Source organism: Psammomys obesus, unplaced genomic scaffold (genome assembly GCF_907164565.1).
Source record: "Psammomys obesus unplaced genomic scaffold, mPsaObe1.curated_primary_1811, whole genome shotgun sequence".
Taxonomy (NCBI): Eukaryota; Metazoa; Chordata; class Mammalia; order Rodentia; family Muridae; genus Psammomys; species Psammomys obesus.
This window is the reverse complement of record NW_026596120.1, coordinates 6,199,376-6,217,320: the sequence shown is the minus strand read 5'-3', so window position 1 is coordinate 6,217,320 and position 17,945 is coordinate 6,199,376. Positions and strand designations below refer to the sequence as shown.

At 39.2% G+C, this 17,945-nt stretch overlaps 1 protein-coding gene across 6 annotated transcripts in view; it reads right to left on the bottom strand.

Moving 5' to 3' along the window:
* Xrn1 (5'-3' exoribonuclease 1) overlaps nt 1-17,945 on the bottom strand; it is a 96,620-nt gene that overhangs the window by 11,820 nt on the left and 66,855 nt on the right. For 3 of the 6 annotated variants that reach the window (XM_055629642.1, XM_055629644.1, XM_055629647.1), the window contains exons 33-38: nt 10,943-11,051; nt 6,291-6,352; nt 4,702-4,812; nt 4,428-4,550; nt 3,376-3,535; nt 1,279-1,454 (exon numbers count right to left, since the gene is read on the bottom strand). In XM_055629642.1, the coding sequence (XP_055485617.1) occupies nt 1,279-1,454; nt 3,376-3,535; nt 4,428-4,550; nt 4,702-4,812; nt 6,291-6,352; nt 10,943-11,051 (741 nt within the window). The remainder of the gene's footprint in view (nt 1-1,278; nt 1,455-3,375; nt 3,536-4,427; nt 4,551-4,701; nt 4,813-6,290; nt 6,353-10,942; nt 11,052-17,945) is intronic. The other 3 variants (XM_055629643.1, XM_055629645.1, XM_055629646.1) reach the window with 2 other exon arrangements.

The following is a 17,945-nucleotide window of genomic DNA, read 5'->3' as shown; positions in this document are numbered from 1 at the left end:
ATCTTAAGAATTTTTTAAGAATAAAATTCAGTGGTATTACAAATAATAATGCTATTATTTATCACTACCATCCACCTCCAACACCCTTTTTATTTTATAAAACTAATTCTAAGACAGGCAGTTGGGCACACGCCTTTAATCCCAGCAGAGGCAGGGACCTCTGAGTTTGAGGACAGCCTAGTCTACGGTGTGTGTGTGGGGGGAGTTATAGGACTTCTAGTACTACACAGAGAAACCCTGTTTCAAAAAAAACAAAAACAAAAACAAACAAACAAAAAACCAAACCAACCAACCAACCAAAAAAACTAAAACCCACCATTCAAGCCGTGGAAATCACTATTTATTTTAAGTGCATCAAACATGTGGTTTGCTTTACTTAGTCTAAAGTCTAAGGTTCATTCATGCTGCAGCATATTACAATTTCCTTCCTTTGAAGGCTGAACCATACCCACAGTTTAAGATATATCAGACTTTGTTTCTTAGTCAGACCTTCTGCGCTTCATCTTCGACAAACAATGCTATTATGAATGTGAACGTACAAACACTCCAGACCTAGCTTTTCCCCCTTTTTGTCTGTTTGTTTGTTTATTTATTCCAGACAGGGTTTCTCTGTATAACTCTGGATGCCCTGGAACTCACTCTGTAGAAGAGGCTGACCTTGAATTCACAGAACTGCCTGCCTCTGCCTTAGAGTGCTGGAATTAAAGGCATGTGCACCACCACTTGGCAAGACTTCGTTTTCTTTTGGGTATATATTTAGAAATGGAACTGCTGTAGCATATAGTAATTCTATCCAAAAAACACTCTTTGGAGACAGGAACTTTTAAACAATTATTTTTATGTGCATATTTTGCCTGCTTGTATGTCTGTGCATCACATGGGTGCTCTTAACCCATAGAGATAGATCTTGATGTGTAGCCCAGGCTGACCTCAGGCCCCAGTGCTGGATTATAGATAAGTATCATGCTATCTGGCTATATTGCTTTTTTGGATTAGAAACGTCTATTTAAATGTTTTGCTCATTTCTGAGTCAGGTGTTTCTATCATTGAGCTTTAAGGCTGATCTTATATGTTCTATTGTTACAGTATGTGCATCTACATATGAGGCCTTGAGTTCAATTCTTAGTGCTGCTAAAAGACAGCAACAACCTCCCAAACCACAAACAAAAACCTCACATACACAAAACAACAACCTCCAGACCACTTGTTTTTTTCCAGTCAGTTATGCTCAGGCAAAGATTTTCATCTGTGCAGACATCAAATAACAGTATACTATACCTGTGTTGTCCTCAGAAAGGAGAAATCTGGTTGTGGCATTCCAACAAGGGAACAAACTCGAGAAAGTTCAGTTACTGGTGTGGACACAGGAGGGATCTGGCCTGGCCAACACACACTATCCACAGATGGAACATTTTGGTATTCATTAGTACCATGAGACTTGTTCATATAGCATGCTATCAAGAAAGGAAAGGGAATATCATATTAATAAAATGATCTTGGACTATCCAGATGTGGTGGCATGAATAAGAATGGCTTCCATAAACTTATATTTCAATGCTTAGTCACAAGGAGTGTTACTGTTTGACAGGATTAGAAGGATTAGCAGGCATGGCCTTGCTGGAGGAAGAATGTCACTGGGGGTGGGCTTGAGGTTTCAAAAGCTCATGACAGGCTCAGTCTCTCTGTCATTCACTGCTCTAGAGCCATGTGTGGGAGCATGAGAATGAGGACTAAACCTCTGAAACTGTGAAGCAAGCCCACAATCAAATTCTTTTGTAAGTGTTGCCTTGGTCATGGGGTCTCTTCGCATCAGTAGAACAGTGACCAAGCCAGCGGTTACTGCAGCCTCATAGTAATACAGCAGAAAACTGCTAAATGTTAAAAATGACGGGCTGGGCAAGGTGGCTTGCACCTGCAGTCCTGAAGCAGAAGCATCCCACCAGTCTGAGACTTGTCTGAGAAACAAGGTAAGATTGTCTCCAAAACCAACAGAAAAGGTTAAAAAGTAATCACCAAGAGTGAACTTAGATGGATGTAGTTAACTAATGATAATTACCAAGATAACAATTTTAAACTAGGCATGATGGAGTACACCTGAACTACAGCACACTTCACTGAAGAATTAATCCTTTTCTTGAGACAGGGCCTCTCACTATGTAGAGCCTAGAATTTACTATGTAGACCACACTGTGCCCTGTTTCCAAAGTACTGGGATTAAAGGCCGGGGGGAAGGGCGTGCCACCATATCTACCCCCTACTCTCTACTTTTGACTGGTCTCATAAAACTTAGATTAGTTTCAAGACCAGGCTGGCCTGGTCTTGAACTCCTTATCCTGTTGCCTCTACTTCCTAAGGGCTGTTCCTACCATGCAACACTGGGAACTGAACCAGGCCTTGTGCATACTAATTAGGCACTTTACCACCTGAGCTGTAAGAGAGCCTTGAAACCTCTATCGTAGAAAAGAGATTAAACACCTGGGCCTGGTGGTGCAGATCTCTAATTCTAGGTATTTGGAAGCTGAGGCAGGAAGATCTGAGTTCAAGGACAGCCAGGACAACTTAATGAGATCTCAAAAACAAAGTTAAAAAAGAATGAGGGGTATACCTTGATGCTAGATGACTTGGTTAGCTGGCTTAAGGCTTGGAGTTCAATTTCTAATAAGTATTTTACAAAACCAAAGGGGGGCATAGTAAGTGACCTTGCCCAGAGTCACAGAACTAGTTAGCTTTATGACACAGTGGCTTATTATATGTGTGTAATATATGTGAACTCTGGTCTTCATAAATATGTGGCAAGTACTACTTTTTTTTTTTTAAGTTTTCTAAATTGCTTTTTTTTTAAAAAAAAATTTTTTTTTATTTATTTATTATATATACAATTTCTGTCTGCATGTACACCTGCACACCTGAAGAGGCACCAGACCTCATTATAAATGGTTGGAAACCACCATGTGATTGCTGGGAATTGAACTCAGGACCTCTAGAAGAAGAGCCAGTGCTTTTAACCTCTGGAGAGCCATCTCTCCAGCCCCATGGCAAATACTCTTAATTGTTAAGCTACTTCTCCAGCCTCTAGTTTACAAAAAACAAACACACACACACACACACAAACAACAACAACAAAAACAATGGTTTTGGTGAGATAGCTTAATGGGTAAAGGCGCTTGCTGTCAAGCCTGATGACCTGAGTTAATCTCTGTCTCGAACACACACAATGGAAGGAGAGAACTGACTCCCCAAAGCTGTCCTCTCATCTCCACACGTGTGCTGCACATACACATACACTAAACAAACAAATAAACAAAGTGTTTTCAAAGGAACCAAATGAACCAACTTTTGGGTTTCACTATTAGAAACAGGACTTAGTTAACTTACCAAGCTTCTTACTTGGTTTAGGATGTGATGACACTCCATGCTCATCTCTTCTATTAGAAGAAATAGTGGCTTCATTATCAAGTTGCTTCATATCACTCTTACTGTCTGCTGTGTCAGGGCTATCAATTTTCAGGATTTCTTTAAGCATCCGTGTTCCTTTCTTTTTAGAAAATGATTCATAGGGAGATGGGGTAAGAAGAAAGTAAATGTGAGACCTATATAGCTTATTCATTTTTCTTCTTGATTTTTTTGAAGTTACTTTTTTTTTTCTTTTGAGGTTTTATCCTTATGCATGCTAGATAAAAGCTCTACTATTGGACTATCTCCCCTGCCTTTCTCTTTTCTTTTGAAGAATTCCCACTGGTAAAGATTAAGATGCCGTTGCTGGTGAGATGGCCCCTCTTCCAGAGGTCGTAAGTTCAATTCCCAGCAACCACATGGTGGCTCACAACCATTTATAAAGGGATCGGATGCCCTCTTTTGGCATGTAGGCATACATGCAGACAGAACACTCCTATATCAAAATAAATAAATAAATAAATAAATAAATAAATAAATAAATAAATAAATAAAGATAGATAGATAGATAAGAGTAAGATGCTAACTAAATTCATCTAAGAAAAATAGATGGTCAAGAGCTGAAAAACATTCACATTTCAAAGAACAGAGATAATATTTATTCTATTTAACTTTTAGCCTATTTAAACAACAGCAATATTTAAAAAGTAGGGATCTATGGTCTAATGGAAAAACAAAAACAAACCCCCACAAAAACAACAACATAAAAGGAAGGCTAGGGGCTGGAGAGATGGCTCAGTGGTTAAAAGTACTGACAGCTCTTCCAGAGAATGTGGGTTTTCAATTCCCAGCACCCACATGGCAGCTCACAACTGTCTAACTCCAAGATTTGACATCCACAGAGATACATGCAGGCAAAACACGAATGCACATAAAATAAAAATTAAGTATTTAAAAAAGGGAGCACTAAATTGCTAAAGGCAATCCTGGTTTCCCTCACATGGTATGCACATGTAGCTGCTGAGCATACGAACCAGAGCAAATGACTGCGGTGAGAGACTGGCCTCATTTGAAGGCTCTCCGCGATGAGGCCACTGCGCTTCACTCTCCTTAGAGACACTCAAAGATGCTAAAAAGTTCTCAATTCCAGACTGAGGCTAAAAGAAGAAATATTGATGCATAAAGATAAAAGTGGGAAGTAGTAAAAAGCTAGATTTTACTCTAAACATTCAATATTTACTTAATCATTTTCTTAGATGTAAAAGTTTGAGAAGAGTCACCAAATAAAGGACTTATTTATTTATTTACCTTGTCAATAGCATTTGGGTAACCAGTTACAATCTTCTGGGCTTCTGAGGTTCCTGGACTTTCATTTCTCTTCAATAGCTTAATATTACATCTGGCAGACCCTCCAGAAGCCTGTAAGAATAAGTTTCTTGTGCAAGTAAGTTTATAGTTACTATTTGATAGTATTCTATATAAATTGAGCAGAATATTTTATGTACCGTGTCCCCTTTCTAAAGATTTATTCATTTTTAATGTGTGTGGATGTTTTAATTCCATGCATGTCTGGGTATGCCATGTAACGCAGGCACCATGTAGGTGCTGGGACTTGAACCCAGGTTCTGTAGAAGAGCAGGAAATGCTTTTAACCAGTGAGCCAACTCTCCAGCCCCAAGAACTGCTTTCTATTAATGCCATAAGAAAAAAAAAAAAAGACAGGGAGGGACTAATAACTTGAGTAGGGAAAATTATCTTTATTTCCATTAGCCTGTAAATAAGATTTAGATTTCTTTCAATTGTGAATATAGACAATAACAACTGATTGGGACTGTAGGTTCATGGACCACCACCTCAATCAAGAAACAATCAACTTCAGATGAGGTCATGAGGCAGAACTCTCATGATGGGATAAACAGCTTTAAAAGGAGAAAGAAAACAGCCTTTTCTTTCTAACATGTGAGAATTTAAGACAGGAGCCTCTACCTAAAGGCCAATAAGAAAGCCCTTAAAGGATAAAAACCTTACCACATCCTAACTGTTGATTTAGTACTATTGTTTCTCTCAGGCTTACAGGTCTTACTTTATTATTAAAAACATTATTTTGGTGGATATAGTGGCACACAACTCTGATTTCAGTACTCTTTTGAAGGTAGAGGCAGAAGAGTGAGGAATTCAATGCAAGCCTTGGCTACGTGAGTCAAGAGACCAACTTGTGCTACATTGAGACCTTGTCTAAAAACCAGTTGATCCCAAGTCTGGACTGACTGCCCCCTCCCTTTGTTGTTGCACTGATAGAAGCTGAACCATGGACTTTCACAAAGTAGAGAAACACTCATCACTGAGCTATGTTCCCAACCAAAGAGATCCATTAAAAATGTGCATTAAAGTATAATATATATATATGCATAAAAGCATACATATAATTTTGCATGCCAAATTCTTTGATTCTTAACATGTCTACAGGCTTCTTATTAAAGACCAGAGACTTGGTAAAACAAAACAAAATGTATGATCTCAGCTCCCTCATTCTAACTCTATACAATCTGACTTTTTAAAATTGCTGCCAGTGTATGTACACTCCCACATATTTTATAAGACATAAAAAAGCTTTAAGTAACCAATAGTTTATTTCCATTTTAAACATAAAGAAGTTGAGGCTGTTTAACTCAACAACTACCCAACTCTTTAGTGTTAAAACAAGGATGGCAGATGTCTCTACTCTGAATCCTGACTCCAGCTGTGTAACCATCATCCAAGTGACTGTGACTCTGGCTTTCACTTGCACTCCTTATGGATTATTGAAAAGGCTGTAAAATATACTTAGATGCTGGCAACAACCAAGTGCAGAAAAAAAAAATACAGCTATTCCAAATTTCATTTAAAGATAAAATTACCTGTTTATTGGTCAACTTTTGATTTTGACACTCAGCTTTAGGACTCTTATATTCTTCCTTAACTAGAGACAAGAAAACAGACATTTTGGGAAGTGAAAGAGCTTATTAAATTTAAATTTAAATTCATTTAAATTTAAATTCATTTAAATTCATTTAAAACCATTTAAATTCATCAAGTACTCACTACAGCAGATCAGCATTTAAAGGATTTCAAGGTGTATAGTTTCCTCCTGTGTCTGTGCTTCCCTTTCCCCCTTCCTTTCTCCCTGCTGTCAATGCTGGAGATCACACCTAGGTGCTGGTCCATGCCAGACAAGGGCTCTACCACTAAGCATAGCCCCAAATGAAAACACATATGAATGGAAGACATTATAATCCAGGTGAGACAGAGAAAGATAACTGCAGATAATCAGATGGGGAAGGAAAGTGGCATCTGAATTGGGTGTTGAAGGTGTGTGAGAAAAAGACATTAAAGCAGAAAGGACTGTACTTCTGTAATTCTAAATGGGTCAACTCTGCAGGATGTTAAGGAGTGATACTGAACTTAGTGGAACTGAAGGAGCAGGTAAGTCATAACCTGGGAGACACATTTGGAATTTGGTTGTAACTACTGAGCAAACAATAACAGAAAGACTCTGAGTAGGTAGTAATCTGAACAGAATTGTAAGTTAGTGGGATTAAATTATGAGCAATACACTATTGGCTAGATAAAAGGAGAGTAAGAGACAAATAAGAAAGTTCTTAAAACTTGTTTTTGAAGCTGAGTGGTGGTGGTGTACACCTTTAATGCACTGGGAGGGAAAACAGACAGATCTCTGGGCCAGGGTCACACAGAAAAACCCCGTGTCAAAACTATCAACAATGAAAATGTTAACAACAAAACCAACCAACCCAACAAAAAACCCCAAGCAAACAATTTCCCCAATTTTTAAAAGTTTATATGTGTTTCTGTTTATGTGTGCATGTTATACATATGTATCTACATGCACGCAGGCCAGATGTCAACAACGGTTTCCTCCTTTATCGTTTCCATTTTACTGTTCTGCATAGGGCTTCTCACTGAATTTGGAGTTTACCCAATCAGCTAGTCTGGCCGGCCAATGAGTTCCAGGCATCTGCCTGTCTCCACCTCTACCTCCCCTCAGTGCTGGTATTACAGACTGGGGTCTTGGTGCCTGCTTCACATGTGTGCTAAGGATATGAATTCAGGCTCTAATTGCTTTAATTTGAGACAGGGTCCTGCTATGTACTCTGGTTTGTTCTGGAGACCACTGTGTAGCTCAAGGCTGGCTTTGAACTTGTGGCAAGGTCCTCCTGACTCATTCTTCAGAATGCTGGGGTTACAGGTGTGAACTGTCATGCCCATAAGGATAAGGTGAAAAGACAATAAAGAAAATAAAACTCGAGAGATTTATCATATTTATAAGACTTAGGAAATGAAAGAATACAGAGGTGAAGGCGATGAAGACATGAAAAGGACAGCAGTTAGCATGCAATCTTCTATTGTATTAGATACACCAGGTTATATAGTTGTTCTATGACTCATTGTTAACTCCTCACCACTGGACTGTTTATTAAGCCAGTGTGGAGAGGAAAGAATAAAAGTCTGAACGTGGTGACACATTCACTCCTGTGTTCCCAGTGTTTAGGTAGTGGGAGCAGGAGGATCAGGGTTCAGTCATCATCAGGCACGTAGTGAGGTTCCGACAAGCCGGAGCTAAGGGAGACTGTATTAAACAACAATGACGTTAACAATATCATCACAACCAGCAGCCAAAAAAACAAAAAAAATTATAAAACAAAAACAAAAAACCAAAAACAGGTGAGAAGAGAAAAAAGGAAAGAAGATACAAAGGGAAGAGATGGAGAAAGTAGCAGGACATGAGAAGTGGGAATAAAAAGAGAAGGAAATAACGAAGACAGGAAAGAAAGGAAGGAACCTTATAAGAAGGAAATGAAAATGTGAGGACACACATGATTAATAAGCCTTTATTGACACATACAATCCACATGGCAACCTAAATAACTGTGTAAAGAAATGATCTCAGGAAGTTTTAGAACATTTTCATTAAATCTATAAACTTTAGCTGAATAAGCTGATGCATGGGGAGGGCAGATAGGGTACATGTGCTGTGTGCATGTGTGGAAACCATATTAATATCTACAATTAACTTATGCTAATGAACAATAGAAAACCAAGAGAAATCAGGCTCAAGTCCAGTTGGTTTTCTGGTGATTTCTATCAAATAATTTAAAGAAGTAATGCCATTCTTTCCAAAACTCTTCAAAATATAGGAGGGCCTAAATCCCAGTTCTTTCTATCAGGTCTATATTACCAAGCTATCCCCAAATTAAAAATATCCCTCATGAATATGCATACAACAAAACAAATAAACAAAAACCCTAAAATACTAGCAGTCTAACTCTTCAAGCTTGTCCAATTGATTATGAACCATGACAGAGTACGATTTACCCTAAGAATCCAAAGTTGGTTCAGCATAGGAAATATAATTGGACACATCAGATAAGTTGAATAAAGGATAAATTACCCCAACAGGTACAGGAAAAACAAAAACAAAACTCATCAAAGATCTAGTGGTGAGGATAAGAGTGGGGTGACGGCTCATTCAGTACCATGTCACATCAGCTGCACAAGCATGAGATTAGTTTGCATCACCAGCATCTCTGTAAGAGCTGCACTGGAAGCATCTATTACCTCAGCTCTGGGGGAAGGGTGGAGACAGGCAGATCTCTGGTGATCATGGCCAGCCAGTCTACTCAACCAGAGAGATGCAGACTTGGAGACTCTATCTTAAAAAATGAGGCGGACAGTTGGGTGGGGTGGCACATGCCTTTAATCCCAGCACATGGGAGGCAGAGGCAGGTGGATCTCTTATGAGTTTGAGGCCAGCCTAGTTTACAGAGCAAGTGCAAGGGCAGCCAAGGAAACACAGAAAAACTCCGTCTTCAAAAACAAAACAAAAACAACAACAAAAAGGGTAGATGAAGGCTGGACAGATGGCTCAGAGGTTAAGAGCTGTTCTTCCAAAGGTCCTGAGTTTAATTCCCAGAAACCACATGGAGGCTCATAACCATCTATGATGAGATCTGGTGCTCTCTTCTGATATGTACGTAGGCAGAATGCTATATAATAAATAAATTAGAAACAAACAAACAAACAAACAAATAATAAATCTTCAAAAAAAAAATGTAGATGAACAGCAAGATGTCTCAGTGGGTAAAGGTGCTTGCTGCCATGGTGGAAAAAAGAAGCAACTTCTGTAACCTGATTTCTCTATATGTCCACAAAATAAATAAATGAATGTAATAAAAAGTTTAAGAAAAAAGGTGGAGAAAGATTGAGGAAGACACTTGACATCTGACCCACATATGCCTACATGCACATGCAGAAACATCTTCATGAACAAATAAGCCCTCATATAAGAATTTAAAGCTCTAGGTATGTAGCTCAGAAGCATAGTTTTGCCTGCTGTATCTGGGTTCAGTCATCAGAACTGAAAGAAAGAAAAACAGGAAGGAAGAAAAAAGAGAGAGAAAAAAAGAGAGAGGAAAAAAGAGAGAGAAAAAAAGAGAGAGAGAAAGTAATAAATACCAGAATTTAGCTATTCTTAGGTAAAAATAAGAATTAAGAAAATAGAGAATTTCCACACCAAACAGAGGACACTGAAACCCAGAGCTAAAAATCACTTGTGATTGGAAAAGAAAAAAAGTTTACTTTTAAGGTCAAGGTTAGGCAAGGATGCCTGTTCTTTTTTAAAAACAAAAAGTTAATATAGTTTTATCAATAATAATATTAAAATAATGTAGAAATAAATTTAACAAAAAGAGCCTAAGGATTATGTACCAGAAATGGCAAGATATCAGTGGAAGAAATGAGGAAGAACTAAATAAACCAAAAGGAATTTGTGTTCATGGGCAGGGAAATGGGATGGTGTTGAAGACACTGCACCCAATGTGATCTATGAAAATTCCAGGCACAGTTTTTGCAGAAATAGATAAGATTATGAAAAATTCATACAGAAATGCAAAGACCCGGAATAAATGAAATCACCCTGAAAAAGGCAAACAAAGCCGGGGACTCAGAACTGTTTGATTTCTAAAAGGAAAGCTAAAGTACGGAAGACGGTGTGCTGCATGTGCAGATGAGCAGCCTGGAATTGACAGCACCACAAAGACGCAAAGTCAGCTGACTTTTTGTAAGAGTAACGGGAACGCAACGAGGAAGAGCAGCCTTTCTGACAACTGTGCTGCCACTGCGCATCTATATGCAAAGCATTAATAACTGCACCATCCTCATACTGCAGACTCTAAGTGATGAGTATTTTATCTGTTACTCTCTCTGTCTCTGTGTGGGGGGGACCGTGTACGCCACGGCATGTTGAACAGAGGACAACTCTGGGGCTTGTCTCTCTCTTTTCACCATTGTGTCTTGGGGACTGAATTTACATTGCCAAGCTTGAATGGCAAGAGCTTTACCTGCTGGGCCACATCACTTGTCTGATGAATTTAAAAGTATGAGATATATTTCAACAAAGCTGTTTAAATAACCAACTACCAAAAGCAACAGCCAACAACAAAAACTAACAACAAAAAGCAGATAGCACATTAATACTTTTCTACTTAAAACTTACGTTTTCGGTGAGGGTCATGTTTTCTTTGCTGATATTTGACACTGTTGTCATTGAAGCCGGATTTATGTGGGTGAGTTACTTGACTTATTTCTTGAGGTAGAGCTGTACCCTGAAAGTTAAAATTCTCAGAAATTAATTAAATAGAACCTTGATATCATAACTTTAAATAATTTTAAAATTATTTTAATAAAAATTACATAGCTTATTAGAAAAACACGCAGAAAACTATACAGAATTTTAAAAACTACTAAAAAACCACCCTTGGCAATAAGAATCATTAATATAATAGCCATCACACTCTAGGATTCCTCTCTGTGTTAGTTAGAAAGCAAGGTAGTTAAAAATCAAGTACCTTCCCAAGGTTCTCTTTTCAATAAAGAATTCAACCTAACTTTGCTTAAAGCTAACAAATTCAGAAAGTGAAATGTTTGAATATTTCTTCATAGTAAAAACTCCTCTAATCTTTTAAAGACATTTCCTTTATTTTATGTGTATAGTTGTTTTGCCTGCATGTATGTCTGTGTGCCATATGGCCACATGTGTGCCTGGTATGTGAGAAGGTCAGAAGGGGGCATCAGATCCCTTGGAACTGGAGTGACAGACGGTTGTGAGCCACCATGGGGGACACTGGCAGCCAAACCTAGGTCTTCTGTAAGAGCAACAAATGCTCTTAACTGCTGAGCCATCTCTCTAGCTCCCTAGAGACTAAAAATTTCTAAAAATTTCTCTAGATTTGCTTCAAAACAAACTCTTTTACTATAAGTGGAAATAGGTAGCAAGTGGGTTTAACAGAAGAACAGAGGTTGGATGTGAGCAAGCTAAGGAATGGGGACATACAGAATCACCTATGTGATTATCTAGACTCATTACTGTTAAAGATTTTCCATTAAAAAAGTTTTAAAATTGATATCTTTTCTTGTGTTTTACGAAAAGTGAGGATATTAACTCATTTATGTTCCTTCCTATGTTCTTTCCCCCAATAGCTGATTTTAAAATTAATGTTTTTTTTTTGCTTTTTTTTTGAGATAGGGTTTCTCTGTGTAGCCTTGGCTGACCTGGACTCACTTTGTAGACCAGCTGGAGTTAGAGGCGTGCGCCACCGGGCCTGGTAAAATTAATGTTCATACTTCTAAATGAAGCACAATTTTCCAGCAAGACTGATCATATACCCACAGTAATTAAGACAGTTTGTAAGCTGGGCATGGTAGTGCACATCTGTAATCCCAGCACTCTGGGAGGCAGACGCAGGTGGATCTCTGAGTTCAAGACCAGCCTGGTCTACAAAGTGAATAGAAAACACACACACACACACACACACACACACACACACACACACACACACACACACACAGAGTTTATAAATAGGCAGAATAGGAAAATGACATGGCTAAGTTTCACATAAGTATTTTATAATTTTTCTTCTCTGTGTGTGCATGTGCGTGTGTGTGTGAATGTATGTGCTTATACATCGACGTCTGTATCCCTTCCTTAAATTCTTCTCCACCTAATTTTTTATCAAGGTCCTTCACTGAATGTAGAGTTCACCATTTCATCTAGACTTCTGGCCAGAAAACCCACCTCACCAGGGCTGTGAGACATTATGCCTGGCTTTTAATTGGGTTCTGGGGATCCAAATTCGTATCCCAGCACTTTTCTCATTGAGCCAACTCCCCAATCTTAAGATCTTTTGTTTTTTTTTTTGAAAGGAAAAGAAAGCCAGAGGGAAAACAGAAACAACTTGTTATGGTTGAATCTGCTGAGGAAGTAAAAGCAGAGGCTGGAGAACTTTAATACAACGCGATTTTCATCTTTGTGCTCTTGGCAAGTCCTGTTTATCTTCAATTCTGGGCACACACAAATTCACATTGGGCATGAAGGAACATCATGTCCTAAGCCAACACTGAGTTTGTTTCTAAATGCTTGTGATATAGGATGGAGTTGGGGAAAAACCCAGTGAGCTCACATGCACAGAAACAGCCAGGGCTCTTCATTCTTTAACAGTCACATGGCATGCAAATCTACCATCATGGCAAGATGGCTGATAGAGCTTTTGGGAAGAACAGTACTTTCTGAAGGGTTTAGGGTCTAACGAAGTGAATTAGAATATAAGGATCAATAGATAGGCATGAATAAATACTGTGTGTCTACTGCTGCCAGGCATGTTAAATGTATTTTGCTTCCATTATCTCAGTTTGAGTATAGTAATGCTACCATCATAATAATGACGACATATTTTTTATTTTGTTTCACATATAAATAAAAGTAATAATTTCATTGAAGAATTATTGATATTTGAGCTCAAACTCCAAAATTCAAGTTCAATGTACTTCAAAAAAAACAGATATATAATTCTAAATGGAAGGCAAATACTGTAGTTTTGAATCATTCTTTGGGTCATAAAAAAAACAAACAACTTATTATTTATGTGTACATGTGCACGTGGCATGTGCTGGAGTTACAGGTGGTTGTGAGCTGCCTGACATAGGCAACAGGGTCCCTGGCTGTCCCGGAACTTGTTCTGTAAACCAGCTGATCTTCAACTCAGAGATCCACTTGCCTCTGCCTCCTGACTGCTGGGATTAAAGACATTAGCCACCAACCCTGACCAAGCTCAGCTTCTTAATATTAATACTTTATAAATTGATTTAGGTAGCTAACAATTCTTGGTATGTACAGGAGAGAGACAAAACATGGCTGTGTTCTGCTGAAATAAGTTGTATCTAAAAACAAATATTACTTTCAGATTATGAAATAATATATCCCATGAGTCTCAAGGGAAGAGCAGTCCATTTAGCAGTAAAGGAAGAATGCATATTCTAAGTGGACATATTTTATGTGAACTAGTATGGTTACATTTTTGGACCAAGAGTTCCCAGAGGTTTCTCGTCTTAGAGAAAGAACTCAAAGAAAGACAAGAAGAGACTCAACAACAACAATAGCAACAGGTTTGCCAGAGCAAAACACCAGTGTACTCTCAAGACACAGAGGGCAGGCTCAAGAGTCAGTGTCTGTCCTCATGTTGTAGTTACCCTGAGTTTTTCTTAGGGTCTTGTCCATGTATCACAGATCTTTCCACACATCTAGGAAGGGACTGTTTTATCTTGAATGGCCCCACAAGGACTGTCACACCACATGGTCAGGTGCCTGGCAATGAAGTCACAGGCCAGGATATACTTTCAAAATTTCTATGCTATTGTTTTTGGCTAGTTATTTAAAAGCTCCCACCCTATCTTCCATATCAGTTACAGATTACAACAGACCTTAAGAGTGGGAGGAGTCAGGTTGGAATCCAATGGTACTGAGCAGGAAGCCCTATACATTTAAAAGTATTAGGGCAACACATTTTTAGGGCTGGCAAAGATGTCAGCAGTCTCGATTGCCTTCATTTTGTATGTGTGGTCACAGCAGTGCAGAGAACATTATTTGTGTAACTTTTGACGGGAAACTTGCGTTCCAGAGCTTGAGGCTCAGCACTCACTACAATATGCTGCTACAGGGCATACGTCAGGCTTCAGCTCAGAAGATTCTTTTCCCAATTATGCCTTGAGGTCAATACAGGTGAAAGGGTCATTAAGAAACATTAGGAAATAGTATACATAGAGAACTCCAAGTAAAAGAGATAACATATGGGAGAATATTGACAAGAGGTTAGGTTACGCCTGAAAAGAAAATCCAAGATCTAAGTGTGGGAGCTGAGAAGTTCAGTGATTTAGGATCTAGTTACAAAAAGATAACAGAAAGAAGATAGCAACTAATTTTTTTTAATTTTAATTTTTTTTAGTTGTGACAGAATACCAAAGCAGCACTCGGAAGCCAGTGTGGACATAAGAGGACAGACAGGGACTCAGCTGGATCTGGAGAGACGAAAGTTCTTCATTCCAAGCTTTTTAGATTGTATGAATGGGCAGTGATGGCGCAGAAACAGGAACAGGAGGAGCTGGGGGTTGATTTTGGGACACCCTGAGGTTAATGTGGCAGTGCAGGGTCTACATATATGCTTTCTCTACAGACCAGCAAAACTAGATTAAATACTTGATTGAGAGGTCAGAACTGGAGATTATAGATTAATTATACTTAACAGACAGGAAACACTCAGTCAGTAGTCAGGCGTAAGGCAAAAGGGAAAAGTTGTTTAGTCAGTGAAATAGTTTCCTAGTGAAATGTTGGAAAATCAAGAGTTAATAAAGAAGGTGCATGCAAGAATCAGGACAATGTCCATTCCCTAACCACCCACTAATTCATTTTATGAAGCAAGGTCTTGCTGTGTTATGTAAGAAGGCCTTGAACTCCTGCGTAAGTGATTCTTTTGTCTTAGTCTTCTGAGCATCAGAGAGTAGCTGGGAATATAAGTATGTGCTACTGTGAACGCCTTGGTAAAGCTTCCTTTTAGAGCAAAATTCTTTTGAGCTAGTATAGTGGTGCAGACTTATAATCCCAACACTTGTGAGGTAAAGACAGGGATGAAGAATTTAAAAATGCCTGTAAAAGTTATTTGTCACTTTCAAATTCTTCTTTCTTTCTCTTTTAAAAAAATATTAGTATTATTAATCTGTAGGTGTATAAATGTTTGCCACATGGATCATAAGCAGCATATGTTCTTAACCACTGAGCCTGCTCTGCAGTCCCTTTCTTTTCTCTCTTAAACCCACTCAAGTCTTTCACTCCTATTGGTGGTGAAACTGCTCTTATCAAACTGCTCTGTAGACGCTAAAATCTATGGTCCATTCTAAGCTTTTTGGTGCTGGAGATTAAAGGTAGGTCCTCATATATGCTAGGTAGGTATGCACTTTATTCCTGATCAAAATCCTTAGTTCCAGCTTCATCAGTCAACGGGCATTAAATTACAAAATTTTCTTTACTGGTATTTGTCTGAGTGCACCTATGTGCATGTTTGCCACGGCGTGTGTGCGGATGCCGGTGGGCAACTTGTTGAAGGTGGAATTGAACTCTGCTGATAAATTTTTGTAGCATGTATATTTACCCACTGAGTTAGCTTAAGCTTTTTAAAAATTAATTTTTAGTTTTTATGTTTTTAAAGATTTACTTATTTTTTATGTATATAGGGTTCTGCCTGCACGCCAGAAGAGGGCACCAGATCTCATTATAGATGGTGATGAGCCACCATGTGGTTGCTGGGAGTTGAACTCAGGACCTCTGGAAGAGCAGCCAGTGCTCTTAACCTCTGAGCCATCTCTCCAGCCCTCTTAGATAATCTTTAAGGTTATTGTTATTACTTAGACATGGTCTTAGTATGTAGCTCTGGCTGACCTGGAACTTGATATGTAGACCAGACTGGCCTTGAATTCACAAAGATATATCTACCTCTGCTTCCCAAGTGCTGAGATAAAAAGTGAGCGTAACCACACACTGAAATTATTTTTATTTTTTGAAGTTATTTTTTTTTATTGTTTACTTTATTTTTATGTATGTGCATGTGTGTGTACGTAGTACAAGTCAACCTAGGGTTTTAATCCTTCTCAGATGCTCCCCAACTTGTTTTTGAGACAGGGTGTGATTGGGACTTGGCCTACCCCAAAGGTTAGGCTGGCTCATCAGTGAGCTCCATGGATGTGTCTGTTTTAGGTCTCCTGTGCTGGTATTATAGGCATGTGCCACCAGGGCTGGCATTTGCAAGTGCTGGAGGACGAACTCAGGTTAAATGACAAGCACTTCACTGACGTCTTAAGTCACTGCTCCACCGCTGCGAGGAGACAACGTGACCAAGGCACCGATTTTAAGAGTGTTTGCTGTGGGGCTTGCCTACAGTTCCAGAAGTGCAGTCTACCGTCATCACGGGGGAGCATGGCAGCCTGCAGGGAACTGGAGCGGCAGCTGAGAGCTACACCCTGATCCACAGACGGAGACAGAGACAGAGACAGAGAGAGAGAGAGAGAGAGAGACAGAGAGAGACAGAGAGAGAAACAAAACACTGGGCCAGGTGTGGGTGTCGCAAACCTCATCCCCAGTGACACACTTCCTTCAATAAGGCCACATCCTCCCAATCCTTCCAATCCCATCAGGTAATTTGAATTCCTGGTGACTAAGCATTCAAATACATGAGCCTATGGGGCCATTCCTTTTGTTGTTGTTGTTCTTTCGTTTTTTGGAGACAGGGTTCTCTGTGTGTACGCTTGACTGTCCTGGACTCACTTTGTGGACCAGGCTATCCTCGAACTCACAGCAACTGCCTGTCTCTGCCTCCCTGAGTGCTAGGATTACAGGTGTGTGACATCATGCCACTCTTATTCAAACCACTACACTGAGCAATTTTCTCAGGCTAGTGAATTTTTTTATTTTGTATTTCTTTGAGACAGGTTTTAGAGTAGCCTAGGCTGACCTCAAACTCCCTATGTAACCGATTCCATTGCCTCTTCATCTTGAGTGTTGACACAACAGGAATATACCACCAGGAATGGTGGACGTCATTCTTTTGTGTTCATGCATGCAAAGACATACACAACTGTACACTGGCTCATGTGCAAGTGTACACTAGGTGGACTGCCCACCCCTGATTTTTTTGACAGTTTTCTGCTGAACCTGAGTTCACTGATTCAGCGGGCTTGGCTGACCACCAAGCCCCAGGGATAGCCCCGTATCTGGCTCTGCAGCACTGGGATTACAGCAGTTACAGTTGCACTGCACCTGGCTTTCTTATGCAGTTGCTGAGGATTGAACTCACGTCCTCATGCTTTCACAGCAAGCACTTTGCCAACCAAGCCAGTTCCCACCGCCTCCTCTGTCCTGTGTTGAAGGGCCAGGGTTAAATTCCTGCAGGATAAGGAGGCTTTGTGTCCCTGCCTGCCTTCCCAGACTTATTACTCTATGTAAATGTCTGCTTATATTTAGGAAAACCCTCTATCAGCATTGTATATCCAAGAGAGGAAAAAAGTAATGAATGCCACTAAGGCCTTTGTTAAATTCAAAATGTAATCACTTCAATTTTGTGAAAAAAAAAAAAAATAAAAAAAAAAATAAAAATTACGACAAAGCTGATTTCAAAGAC